Here is a 14111-nt window from a genome sequence, read left to right as displayed (position 1 = left end):
ATGCCTGCTGGGCGCTGGATCCCACCCCTGACTCCTACGGTACCATCTTGTGCTGGCTGCATTTGAGGAAACCTGGATCCAGAGTCTGTCCATATACTGAGGTCCAGGCAGCTGTGGTCAGCACAGGACACTGCACAGGTTACCCACCCTAGCACACAAGCACTTCCCCTTTAAGAGTTTCTTCCCATTCTCATCCCAGCATTTTAGTCCTAAAGGACCCCATCCAGAGCCCCAATCTTTCAGCTGCTGCTTTGATCTCTCCCCTATATCTGTCTCCTGTATCTCTTTGCCATTACTTTCAATGGCAAAAACTGAAATTACTTTTGCACCAAAATCATACACCGTATAAACGTGAGACACATTATTATAATTGTTGTTATTTTTAGGGATGAAGGAGTCTGCCTGGGGTTCCTCAACATTTTAGCCTGGAAGTTTTAACCACTTCCTCTCCCAGGAGATTCCTTAACATTCAAAGGAATGAATCACAGATAGTGGGAGGGAGGTACAGTGACATCAGTCTTCTCATCTGTAAAACGGGGTGCTGTAAATGTCAGTCCCTTAGGGAAGTTGCGAGGATTGAAAGAGATATAATGGTAACACGCATAGCATTGGCCCCTGTATGTACCCTGTAACTATGAGACATTTCTAGTACAGTTTATGATGTTATCATTGGGGGTGGAGAGTCTAACTGGCATCTCTCAAAACTCACCTTAAAAGTGGCTGCTGAGACCCTCCTCTGCTTCCCCTTGGGCCTAGAAAATGGATTTGGCTCTTTTTTTTTTTTTTGAGATGGAGTCTTGCTCTGTCGCCCAGGCTGGAGTGCAGTGGTGCTATCTCGGCTGACTGCAACCTCCCCCTCCCAGTTCAAGCGATTCTCCTGCCTCAGCCTCCTGAGTAACTGGGATTATAGGTGCCCACCATCATGTCCAGCTAATTTTTGTATTTTTTAGTAGAGATGGGGTTTCACCATGTTGGCAGTCTGGTCTCGAACTCCTGACCTCAGGTGATCCACTCACTTTGGCCTCCCAAAGTGCTAGGATTACAGACATGAGCCACCGCACCCGGCCCAGCATTTGGCTCTTTTAAATTCCACTCCTTTCTCATTCACTGCACACGGCTGCCCAGTCCTAGGTGTCATCTGATTTTGTCCATTTGGGACATTCCAGCTTCTTTCTCACAGCAAGCAAATCAAATAACAGGCAGCTGGACTGCTCATTAACGGTCCCAGACCAGGAGAGAGGCACTGATGGGGGAAGAGTTGGGGCCTGAGGTCTGGAAAGCACACTCCTGGTTCCCCACAGAGCCGGCTCCCGCCATCCTCCAATCCCGGCTCTGCACAACCCCTGTCGTGGGCTGGTCCCCTCGGATCTGCCTCTGGCTCCCCTCTCAGGCCTCCTGTCCTCCTGGGTCCCCTTGGCTGGCCCTCCCTGCAGCTCCCTCTTCCTTCTGCCTCATAGACACAGTCTTTGCCACATCACCTGCTTTTCCCATTGCCATGGGTGACATGCGTGTGCCCTGGCGTCCCATCCCCAGTTCATTGCACAGGCCGTGTGCCTCACCAGGTTTGCCCTCCCCAGTGTCCGTCTCCCATTCTTTAGGAAGTGGCCCAGTCCTGCCTGCTCCAAGGATTGCCTGCCCCAGGTCCCTAAGAGCCCTCCCTGAGCACTCATCTGGTCTTGTGCATGGCCTTTGGTGATGGCACCTTTTAGTGAAGTCTCCGCTCTGTCCCCAATCCCAGGAGGGAGGCAGGGCCCAGATTTTATGGAAGATGAACCTGAAGTGCAGGAGTGTAGCATGGTTTGCCTAAGGCCACACGACTGGCAAAGCCCAGCTAGAATCCTGGTCTTGGCCCCCAAACTCACTAGATGCCTGTGTGCCCCATGAGGACAGGCACCTTCTGCACCTCCATTTTGGAGAATTATTTTGTAAGAAAATCATTTCCCCTCTCTTGTCTCTGAATTTTCCTCTCCCGTGGCAGATTTCTACCTGTCCCAGTTCTCTGCCTTACCCATTCCTCTCCTCTGCCCTTTGCTCAGACCTGGGAGAACACACCTACACAGGGAAAGGCCCAGGACGGTCCTCTCAAGTTGCTTTGCAGGCCTGGAAGCTGCTCATAGCACAGCGATGGCCAATAGAACTTTCTGCGAGGATGTGCATATTCTTTCTCTCTACTGTCCAGCTCCATAGTCTCTAGCTGCAGTGTCCACTGAACACTTGAAACCAGGCTGTTGCAACAGACAAGCTAAAATTTAAATTTTATTTAATTTTAGTTTGTTTAAATATAATGAGTTGCATAAGAATAGCAGTCTCTGTATTGACAGCCCAACACTAGATGTCCCTCCAGGAGCACAGAGAAGGCACCCACAGATAAGGCCACTCACACCATCCACCTGTGGCACAGTTCCCTTCCCCTAGCTCCAGCATCTTCCCCTATTGACCTCAGCCACCATTTCCAGTCACCCCTCTCTGATCCTACTTTCACCCTCATTCATTGTCCCCTCTGGCCTGCAGCAGCCTCCTGTTTAGCCTTACTGGTTTGCCAGCCGTAAGCACTCACTCTAGGGGCATAACTGCCTTCCTCAAAACCCTTCAATGTCTCCCTGTTACTCTTATTTAGATCTAACTTTCTCTAAGGCCCCTCTTGACCTGAGCTGCCCGGCTCTCTCCAGCCACATCTCCTACTTTCTCACCCTCCCAGTCCTCCGGGGTCCTGGACTTCCCACACTTCTCCCAATTCCCTCTGGCCTCCTGCCTCAAAGACTGTTCCCTTTGTCCCCTTAGAACAAGGCTTCACACTCACCCGCTTTTGCTTGGCAAACTCCTATTCATCCTTCAGTTCTTCATTTGAAAATCACTTCCCTAAGGAAGGCTGCCATGACTGCCACCACCATCAGACAATGCTGTATGTAATGCATTCCCCAGGCCCCTCTCTTCTTTCACTATTGTAGCTTTCTTTTTTCTTTGTACACAACATGGTCACTACCCATTTTCTTCTTTGTGCACTACTTCCCTGTACGTGTAAGAGGGCAAAAGTGTCTCCCACAATACCTGATCCACAGCAGGCTCTCAATAAACATTTTCTGAATGAATGAATGAGAATAGACCAAAAAAAAAAAAAAAAAAGATGGCAGGATACAGTGCAAAGAACATTGTATACAGGGCCAGGAGGCTGAGGTTCTAGTCCTGGACCTCACCATGTGACTCTGGGCTGAATTTCCCCATCTGAAAAATGAGGTTCAGTTCAGATGTTCTCTGGGATAACTTTGATATCTAGTAGTTGAAAAGATTACATTCAGTAGGGTAAATATGGAGCTGCAGCTTGGAGGAAAGGAGTAAGCATGTTGGATTCAATAGTATCCAACATATAGCCCCAAGGCCCCTAGAGTGTACGACTTGGCATGGCTAAGTCTGAAGCAGCTGAAGCAAGGAGCTGGGAAAGGCCAGGGCATGGTCAGGCCAGCAGGAAGGTCTGGGAAGGGGAAAGCATGGACAGAGGGGCTGCGCTAAACCCTGAAAATCACACGCTTTATCCCTCAGCAGCTAGGACCCCCAAGATACCTGGAGGAGCTCTCACTGCCCTGACACCCTCTGCACCACCCAGCCAGTCTGGGCTCACACTGCCTGAGCCCAGAGGTGCCCCACCTCCACCCCAGGCCCAGGGGACCATGGGCGGCCCGATGGAGCTCTCCGGATTCCCTGGAGCCACTGGCAGGGCGTGGGAATGAGCTGACAGCAGCAGTCATGGGTGTACCACTAGCACCAGTAAGCTTGCCCTGTGACCGCCCTCTCTGCTCTGGCTCTGCAATCTCCTTCCCCTTGGCCACCCTGGAGAACTGCTCCAGCAGGGGAGAGCCTGGCAGAGGCAGCTGAGAGGAGCCTGGCTTTAGGGAATAGGTACCTCTTGCCAAAATGCTCACAGCACCCCACCCACCACAGGTAGAGCTGTGCTCCAGTGTTTGCTACATCAGCACTGTTTTGCATGTTCAGAGGAGTTGGAGCTTTTGTCCCAAGCTTCCAAGTGGCAGAGTGGAGATAAAAACCCAGGGTTGCTGGACTCTACCACCGTGGTCTTTACTGCTGCACACTCCAGCTAAGTAAGAGATCCTCTCCCATTTCTTCCCCATGGAAACCTTCCACGGTCAGGACCTTCCATGGCCAGGACCTGCTCCAGGACCTCTTCCCAGACTGCTGCGGCCCCCACCTGCCTGTCCTCCTCTCCATCTGGGCCCTGGATCCCCTGTGCTGTCCAGATTCCCACAGATCATCAGGCCTCACCCTGTCAAGGCCCAGCCTTCCCTCTGGTGGCACGAAGAGGCTGCATGTCCCTCCTTCCTGGGGAGGGGACAGCCCTTTTCTGTATTCCCAAGATTGCCATAGCCACCTGACACACTAGTAGCGTTTAATCTACTTGAATCAAGAAAATTTGGAGAATGGGAGAAAGCATCCTTTTTCCAGAAAAATAAGAAACTTGATTTAGGAACAAGAAGGTGTGGACTAATTTGCGGCCAAGGACAGCAGAGTCAGGCGACCCACACTTGGATCGTAGCGGCCTGGGTCAGTGAGCAGAGACCAGGGCACCATCCCCTGCAAAAACTGTCCCCTTTTCCCGCGCCCCCGGGTCCTTAAAGGGTGGAGGGGGAGGGCCATGGGGCTCAGTAAGCCTCAGCGTGGGCCTCTGGGCGCGCTTCCCGCTGCGTGGGCGAGGGGCGGCTGTCACACCACCTCGCCAGGTCCCGAAAGGGAGGAGTGGAGCTTGCCAGCCTCCGCGCGCCTCCGCGCTCCCAGTCTTCCTCCACCTGCCCGGCGCGGCGCGCCCAGGACGCTCCCGGCGCTGGACGCCGGGAGAGCTTGCCGGGGGCGGGAGTCGCGGGGTCATGCTCATGCCCACCAGGTCCTCCGAATCCCTGGCAGGGCAGCGTCTGTCCGTGTCCCTGACCCCTCCCGCAGGCAACTCGCACGAACCCGGGGCTGGCAGACAGCGAGCGCCCGCGGACACCGGCTGAACAGTCTGGAGGCTGCGCGAGGGGGCGCCGCGGGGAGGGATAAAAGCCAGCAACAAAGAGCACAGACCTCGTCCAGCAGTTGGTTGACTCGTCCCAAAATAGCCGTCTCCATTTGCTGCTCCCCGCGCTCCGCTTCCAGGCGCAGCACCCGGGCCTGCAGCTCGGCCGTCCGAAAGTGGGCGAGCAGGCTGAGCGCCAGCGAGCAGAGGGCCAGCGCCAGCAGCCCGCACGACCCCGGACTCGGCAGCCGTGCGCTGCGCTCCGCCCGCGCCGCCGCCAGAGCCACCGTCCCGGGCGCGCCCAACTCCCCAGGGCCGCAGGCACCGGTGGCTGCCGCTTTGTGGGTGCTCTCCGCTACCATCCTCTCACGTCTTGAGAACCAATAAATAAATAAATAGAATAAATAAAGGCGATAGCTGCTCCCAAAAGGCTGTATCCAAACTGCGGGGCAAGAGGGAAAGGGCTTGTATTGCTGGAAAACGTCCCTTTCCGTTGCTCCCGGCAAAGAGGACGGAAAAATTAGCAGTAGGAGGAGAAGGGCCGAAAAAGCACAACCAGCGGTAATTGGGGTACACCTAGGTGAGAAAAAAAGTTATTTCGAAGAACGTTCCAAGTCCAGGAAAGTTAGGGGAATCTGATCGGCTCTCCTTCTCTCCGCCCAGTCTTTCCCTTCAAGAGTCTGCAGAGCAGTTGGTTCCGCGCTGTCAGTCCTCCTGGGCGCCTCGTGCCTCCCGGGCCAGCCAGTTTCAGTCCCCGGGCGAAGGGGCGCACATGGAGGGCCCCATGGGCAGAGGTGGGTAGTGGCGGCTGACGAGGAGCGCTGGGGCCGATTCCGGCGCCTCTGTAACTTGACACACTCCCTGCGGCTGCACGGATCGGATGAGCAATCCGTGCTACTTCCCAAACTAATCTCTCCCGCCCCCCTCCCTCCTCCTCCTCCTCACTCCTCCTCCACCTCCCGCGGGGCCGACGGCTTGAATTTGTTTATTTATGCAAACTCGCCCGGGGTGGGGGGCGTGGTGAGCAAGTCCGGCGGCCCCAGCCCGCAGGCCCGGGAGCCCCTCTTCCGCGCTCCCAGTCCTCTTTGAAGTGACACTTGGGGTTATTTATAGGCAGGAAGGGGGTGTGGAGTGGAGCTGGGGCTGCACTTCTCTCTCATTCTCCGGATTCACACCGAGGGCTCGTTTGGCCTTCCACGGAGGCAGTGGAGCAGGCACCACTCCACCTTTCCCAGCCCTTGAGACCCTCCAGGAACCTGGCTGAGTTATTGTCAGAGCTTGTGGGTGGATCTCCACGTCCTGATCAGGACTACCCGATCCCTTCAGCCACCGCTCCTCTACCCCCAAGCCCCCAACCTCTTACCCCTTCCTTCTCTCCCACGACCAACTCCCTGGGGGCTCTGTACCTCCTGAGATCTGCAGCTCCTCCAGTGCCTGGCGGCCAACCACATCTTTACTCTGGGGTGAAAAGTCAGCCCTCCAGGGGGAAGCAGAGCCGACACCCCTTTCTTTCTTTCAGGACCAAGACCTGAGGTAGTATGAGAAACTGAAAACTGAGCAGAAGAGCTTATTCCAGGTATCTAAGAGGTGGCTCAGTGGGGCTGCCTACCAGTCCTGACATCTCCCCTTCTTGCCTGCCATTAATCTGAGACCCCTGCCGTCTATCACTTTGTGGTGAGACCAGCCTGCCCCAATCATCGCAGTCATCAAAGGTGAGCAATTCCTACATAAACTCTGGCTCCATCCCTGTGGGAGGCTTAGGGCTAACCAGGCTCTCTCCTGCTGTCATTTCCTATACTCCATTAGAGAAAAACTGGTGGCCTGAAGGGCATTTGGTAGTTTTCTCTCTTCTCTTGTCACCTCCTCCACCCCCCACATTAAGTAGCATTTGTATCCCAAGAGACTTTATCTCGTTGTGCCTGTTGACATTCCTGTGAATGACGTGGTGGGACTGAGTTTTTGGGAGAAAGCCTATCTTGCCGGAACAGCGGGCAGAGGAGAGAGGACTGGGCTTTCAAATATGCAGTGGAGATGGGGGCAGCAGTAGTGCTGGGATTCCATTTCAAAATAACAAGGCATGCCAGTAAAAACTTCCCATTTTCTATATTGACCTGATGGAACTTGATATATATATTACAGTATCACTGCGCTTCTAATAGAGTGTGGCACACTTAATAGTGTGTATTGGACTTATAGTAAGTACTTAGATAATATATAATAAAGGTAACATTGACTGCTGGGCCAGTCAGCCACTATGGAGGACAACAGGAGTAGAAGGTGATGCTGCTGAAAGAGCCGGTGGCCAGAAGCTCTGGGTTCCAGTTCCAGTGCTAGGATTTCCCTGACGGCTTCAGGGAGCAACGGCACTCTGTTTTCTCCGTCCCTGTGGTGGGATGTCCCAGTCCACTCTACAGAGGAATCCTTGGGAGAACTCGACGGTATTGAGGAACACCAGGGGGCGCTGGAGAGTTTCTGCACTGGGAGGTACAGGCCCGGAAATTCAGGGACTTTGGACTTCCCCCGCTTCCCTCGCAGGCTAGTCTGAATGGACGAACTGAGGTGAGGAGTTAGTTTCATTCCCTCCTTATCCTGCAAACTGATCATTTCCCTTTCAGGACTTTGGAGGCCCTCAGGAATGCTCAGGCAGTGAAATCTAAACAGTTTGGAGCTGGAGCATCCTTGTGATTGGGAACTGAAGGAGGAGGGTGCCGCGCTAGCCTGACCTGACCCCAGCATTGTAAACCCTGGAGCTTCCAGGGGGACTCTGGAGTCAGAGAAACCCGGGTGTAAATCTCCCTTTTGTCAATGTGGAAGTTGCTGAACATCTCTGAGGCTCAGTTTTCTCATTTATTAGATGGGCTGTTAATAAAAGTATCTACCCGTCTGGAAGGACTGAATGAGGTAATGCATGCAAAGCAGTGAACACTGTGCCGGCACACTGCAGGCACTCAATAAAGGGCATCAGCCTCCTTCTTTGGAACTCGTGGCTGCTAGGGCCATCTCAGACACAGCTAGCTCTGGGCTCTCAGTTGTGAAAGAGGAAGAAGTTTCCATCCCAGAGAAAGCAAATGGATCGCGGTTAACCTCCATTTTTTCCCCAACTGATAGCTGAGAGTAGCAGCTTGTGAGCAGCAGGAGTTAGCCTGTGTTGAGGGCCTGATCCCCAGGTATCCCTCTTCTTCTTTTCTTCTTCCTACACTGCTTAGAATTCTTACCCTGGGATATTTTTCCTTCAGGTAGAGCATTGTCTACCCCAGGCACAAGTTACAGCCTCATGTGGCTTATCTTGAACCCTTCTTTCTTCATAGGTGGGAGCCAGGACCTGGGGACACTGAGGTGAAAAGAGTGCCTTCCAGGAGCTTTAAAAACAGTTGGTTAAGGAAGACAAGTCATGTTCACATAAAACCGCCACAAAAGGCAAAATAGCAAAAATCCACAAAACATGTAAAGACCATAAACGGTGCTTCAGGGCTCCCAGAAGAAAGGCGGGGATTCAGATGCCTCAGGAAAAACACCCAGGAAATAGATTTTCTTGTTTGCTGTCAGAAGAGAGAGGGCCTCCAATGCTAACCCAAGACTTTGATTTTGAACTGTGGTCTTGGTCACATGCCTAGACAAAAATGGAGAAAAAATGCCCCAGGCATACAACCTGCAGTGTTCTTCAAGTCTTTTCTGTGTTTTTCCACTTTTTTGCTCCTGCTAGACCCTCTGCCAAGAAGACCACCCTTCTCTCTTCTGTTTTCTACACCTTAAAATCCTACCATTTGCTCCCAGCCCATTTTTATTGAGCAAACCCCATTTCTTTTCCTCCACTGTGGCTTTGACAGCATCAAACTCCTTCCTGAAACCAAAACTGCCACCGTGGCATCTCCCAGGCCCAGCTGTGCTGTCTCCCACTGCCTCTCCCGCCAGCTTTTCAGGCTTCCGCAAAGATTCCTCTTCTGCTCCCCATGGCAAAAGCGAAGGTCAGCCCTCCTCCAGAAGGCCGCAGGTCCTCTGTCCTCTGCTTGACTGTTCTGCCCACGGCTGTTGACCTGCCTCTCCCATTTCTTCCCCATGGAAAGCTTCCATAGCCAGACCTGCCCTAGATCCCCTGTAGAGGCCACAGGGAAGCCAACACTCGTCATTTTATTTGCCCTGAGCCTAGTCCCCCTTTTCCTAGTAACTGTGCCTCAGTTTCCTTTGGGGAACCTTCTCCCCAGGACATATGGCTCTGGTGGGGTTAACTCCATACCTGGCATATGAATAGGAAGTAACCTCACCAGTTAGCCTCTCTCATCTCCCCTGGCTACTGTGATTAGGTTAGAGAGGACATGTGGCCCAGTTCAGGCCAGTGAGAGTTGGACTGGAGTGACTGGGAACGACAGCTATTTCCTTGGAAGGGCTTTCTAAAGGGATGAGCTGGAGCTGCTACAGCTGTCTTGCCACTGTTGATAAATGAGGATGAAGCCAACACGGAGGCAAATAGAGGTGGAGAGCGACTGAGTCCTGAAGACATCATCGAATCCCTTCAATCAAATTGTGCCAGAAGCCTGGTGACAAGAGTCCTTTCTGCTTCAGCCAGCTTGAGTTGGGTTTCTTTTCTTGCATGTATAAGAGCCCAGTTACATATAGGGCCTCAGGCTACCTTTCTGAGTCAGAATGTCTTTGTGGTTGTTAGGAGGAGATGGCAAAGAAGTCCAGGTTCCTGTCTGCTTCTAAAAGCTTCCCAAGGGATTGGGAGGTCCATCTAGGGAAGAACCTGGACCAAGCGCTCACCCTGGGAGAACTTGTCCATCTTAGGCTCCAGTTTCTATTTCTCTGCGGACAACTCTCCCACTCAAACACACAGTTCATGTCCCACGCACAGCTTGCTCACGATGGCTCTTGGAGCGCCCCTCCCCTCCACCTCACACTCAGCTTCCCCACACCCTCCCTACCCTTTGTTCCCTCGGTGCCATGTATGGCATCACCCTGTGCTCAGCCGGGATGTTTGCTTTCTCCCCGCTCTCTCTTCCCTCACTCACTTGAGTTGGGACTAGTCCTGGAGATTCCACCTCCTTCCCTTTTTTTCGGATCTGTTCGTCCTCTCTGACCTCTCTGCTTCTGTTGTCTGCCCCAAGCCTAAGTTTTTTTTGTTTTTGTTTTTTGTTTGTTTGTTTTGAGATGGAGTCTTGCTCTGTCACCCAGGCTGGAGTGCAGTGGTACAGTCTCGGCTCACTGAAACCTCTACCTCCTGGATTCAAGCGATTCTCCTTCCTCAGCCTCCCGAGTAGCTGGAATTACAAGCATGTGCGACCATGCCCGGCTAATTTTTGCATTTTTAGTAGAGGTGGGGTTTCACCCTGTTGGTCAGGCTGGTCTTGAGCTTTTGATCCACCTACCTCGGCCTCCCAAAGTGTTGGGATTACAGGCGTAAGCCACTGTGCCCAGCCCAAGCCTAGGTCTTAAAATAAGCCCAACTTTCCCATACTGTAGTCAGAACAGGCAAAACCATGGAGGTGTGGATGGGGACCTGCCAGAGCCTCCCCAAAGAGCTCCAGACTTTCTGTTTCTTACTTCTCTCCCAGGATTTATGATCCCTGGCATGACACTCAGTTTTCTAACTCTGCTTCTGACTCCTGCATCAAGCAACAAGATAGAAGGGTACCTGGGCCCCTGGTGGCTTCATGGAGTCAAGTTGCCAAACAAGCCTAGACTTTCACATAAATGAGAAATAACTGAGTTCATTTGAGCCGCTGTTATTCTGAGTCTGTCTTCTGTAGCTTGAGCCACTTCTAACTGTGGCTTGCATCTGTCTCCTCCTGAACTGTGAGTTCCCAGAGGGCAGGGATGACTGTACTCATCCCCATATCTTCAGCACTCAGCACAGGGTAGATGCCCAAGGAATGGTGGAGTGAAGGAAAGAGTGAGCAAAGGATGGAATGAATGGATGGATTCTAGCTCTGGCTCTCTCCTAGCTCTGTTACCTAAGCTGTGCATCTACTTCTTCTTATATAACATGTAGAGATTGATGGATGAGGGAGGAAAGAAGAAGTAGAATGGCTAAGGGCCTTCCCAGCTCAAAAATCCATTCATTCAACAAATATTTATGGAGTGCTGTCTGGTGCCAGGCTTTGTGCTGGTGTTGGAGACATAGTCATAAATGAAACAAGGCTGGTGGTGAAGGCCAACCCTGATAAGCACTACCATGCAGGAAATAGTGGGAGCATAGAAAAGTATCCCCTACTAGGCTTGGGACATAATACCTGAAGGGTGAGTAGAGTGGCCAGGTGAATGGGGTGTAGGGAAGGCATGCCAAACAGGGGGACCTGCCTGTGCAAAGGCCTGGAGGTGAAAAAGTGCATAGTGCTTTGGGGAAGCCAAGTCGTTCGCCAAGGCTGAAATGTGGAGTGCAGAGGGAAAGGACTGAGGGCCTCTTCACTCTCCTGTTTTCTGCACCTTTGGTGCTTATGGTTTCAGGCCGTGAGAGACCATGTGCACATGTGTATGTGTGTGTGACCCCCATCTGCCATCAATGTAAGATTTTGTGGTGCATGCCATTTCTGCTGTTGTATTTTGTGACACAGAAGATAGTGCACATTTCTGCATGCACAGGCAAGCAGGCATGTGTAGGGGAGTGCAAATACTGTGGGTGACCAGGGCTGCCTCAAGGTACACATGAGTTAGCTCCAAGCCATTCCCTGTGTGTGTGTGTATGAGTGTTTGTGTGCGTTGGCCGAAAGGGATGTGTGCTGAGCTCTATGTGTGTAATCTGCTTTGGTCGAGATGTATATACAAGAGCATGTAGGTGCTTCTGAATGGTCAGCACTCCAACCATGTCTAGGAATGATGGTAGCCAAAAGTAGGGACAGTATGTCAGCCATCTACAGCTTATTTATTATTTCTTATGATTCTGTGTATTGACAGGGCTCAGCTAAAAGGTTCTTCTGCTTTAGGTAGTACAGCTATAGTCTATCCTGAGCCAGCATGGTCAGGACTCCAACCATGTCTAAGAATGATGGGAGCCATAACTAGCAACAGTATGTCAGTCATCTATAGCTGCATAATGAACTGCTCCAAAACTTAGTGGCTTAAACAATGATTTATTATTTCTTATGATTATGTGTATTGACAGGGCTCAGCTAAAAGGTTCTGCTCTAGGCAGTATGGCTATAGTCTATCCTGAGCCAGCATGAGGGCTGGCTTTCATGAGGAGAGTTCCAAGACTGCTTATCATGCCTCTGCTTGTGTGACAATTGCTAATGTCTCATTGGCCAAAACAAGTCACCTGGCCAAACCCAGAGTCATGTGGGAAGAAACTAATCAATGTCATGAATACCAGGATGTAAGGTCCACAGATGTAAGTGTTTACCTGAGCAAGAATGAATGCCTGGTGGGGTGGGCTACTGGATCTGTCTAGAGGATTATTTGACTCTGAAAAGTAGGATTTGGGGAATGTTGTGGTTAGCAAACCCCATGCCCAGCTGTCAACCCTAGTGCCCAGATGCTGCCCAGACCCACTGTCTTTTGTTGACTTCTTCCAGGAGCAGCTGGAGGTACTAAGCAGCCCATATCTCTCTGGACCTAGATGGTTTGAAAATAATTCAGCAGAAGTCTCCTACCTGGCACCTACCTGGCCTTATTCCAAGGTCAGGTGTACATGACTCTGAAACTAATTTTCTATTCACTTGAAGGCTATTTCAGGTAGTTTCAGGTTCTGGCTCCACTGTGTACTACCTATGTGACCTTGCAAATTATGTAGCCTCTATGCATCTGTTTTTTAAAGTATGAACTATAAGAAGAAGAATTCCTATCTCCTAGAGTCATTGTGAGGACTGGATGCAATAGTGGATGCAAAGTGCTGAGTCAGGACTAGGTTCATGGGAGCCAACCTTGCCATTATAATAACTGTAGAGACTGGGCATGTACAACAAAAACCAAAAAGGGGTTCTTGCCTCCTCTCAAGCCCTGTGTTCTGGCAGTGCAGAGGAAGGTTACTGCTTGCCCATTTGCACAGTCTAGGTCATTTATATAAATTAGTCTGCATTTATTATTGAGCCTCCTAGTGGGAGCAAAACCCAGAGTTAGGTACTCACAGAACTCACAGTCCTGAGGGGCATCTGTGGGGACTTATGTGTGCAGAAGAAAGAACTGCAGTGCCAGGCACCATAAGCTGAAGGCCAAGCAAGCAGGCAGATGATTAGTGCCTTGGGACTCAGAGAAGGGAAGCAGGTGGAGACTTAGATTTGGAGTGAAGGTTCAGGAAGGCTTCCTGAAAGAGGTGAATTCTGAGCCAGTCCTTGGAGCATGGCAGCATCCAGATAGAGAAAGGGACTGGGAGAATAGAGCAGAAGTTCCAAGGTTATGTGGTCCATCTTTGCCTGGGATGTATCATGTGACCTCCTGAACCCCAATAGCCCCAAACACCTGCCCTTCCATTCTTCTTAAGTGGTATGGTCTAGTTGTGTTTCACACACATGCCAATACTTCCATTCCCACACCACTGGCAGACATCACTAATCAACTACAGAACACCACTCCCACCATACACACACACACACACACACACAATCCCTTATGCTCCTCAAAGCAGAAAGCTATTATCAATCTATTGAGATTAGTACTTGAGATGAAACCATTTTGCTGACTCAGATTCAGTTGAAACAAAGCACCAGAAGCTTTGCTTCTTTATCTACAAATTGCGTGCCTTTTGGTAAATGTCTTAACCTCTCTGGAAGTCAGCCTCCTGCCCAGGCAGGGGAAGATGAATTCTTACTTAGGGGAATGCTGGAAGACTCAAATGAGATCATGTGTGCAAGACCCTAACCAAGTGCAGAATACAGAAGAGATGATGGTGATGGTGGTGCTGCAACCAGGCATCAGAAACCACATGCAAATGCAGCCATTAGGGCTCCATTTGCAGCTTTTTGGAGAAAGAACAATCATTTAAGGAGTGAGAGTAAAACACAGACCCTTAGGGCTGTCAGTCCATGGAAACAAGAGCTCAAAATCTGGCCTCAGAGTTAGTGGAAGGGCGCCCCAATTATGTGCTCAGAGAAGGAACCCAGGACTTGAGCTCTCCTTGACAGGCAGGAAGAGCTGTCGGAACGGTGGGCAACTGTGGTTTAAGAGACAGATGTTTCTGGTT

The 14111-nt window shown here is 51.3% G+C and overlaps 1 protein-coding gene and 1 long non-coding RNA gene across 2 annotated transcripts in view; one reads left to right on the top strand and one right to left on the bottom strand.

The window, feature by feature from the left end:
* The window catches only part of COL13A1 (collagen type XIII alpha 1 chain), a 161561-nt gene extending 155616 nt beyond the window's left edge, over positions 1-5945 (bottom strand). Inside the window, exon 1 of the mRNA XM_033208972.1 lies at positions 5071-5945. Within this exon, the coding sequence (XP_033064863.1) occupies positions 5071-5364 (294 nt within the window). The 5' untranslated portion in view covers positions 5365-5945. The remainder of the gene's footprint in view (positions 1-5070) is intronic.
* A 192-nt stretch (positions 5946-6137) lies between these two features.
* On the top strand, positions 6138-7875 carry LOC117082596. The gene is made up of 3 exons (XR_004436701.1): positions 6138-6282; positions 6522-6714; positions 7618-7875. It is a non-coding gene; the product is annotated as an uncharacterized LOC117082596 (long non-coding RNA).
* The last annotated feature ends 6236 nt before the right edge of the window (positions 7876-14111 follow it).

Source organism: Trachypithecus francoisi, unplaced genomic scaffold (assembly GCF_009764315.1).
Source record: "Trachypithecus francoisi isolate TF-2019V2 unplaced genomic scaffold, Tfra_2.0 Lachesis_group9, whole genome shotgun sequence".
In the NCBI taxonomy this organism is placed as follows: Eukaryota; Metazoa; Chordata; class Mammalia; order Primates; family Cercopithecidae; genus Trachypithecus; species Trachypithecus francoisi.
The sequence above is the reverse complement of the archived record's forward strand: the minus strand, read 5'-3'. Positions and strand labels throughout refer to the sequence as shown.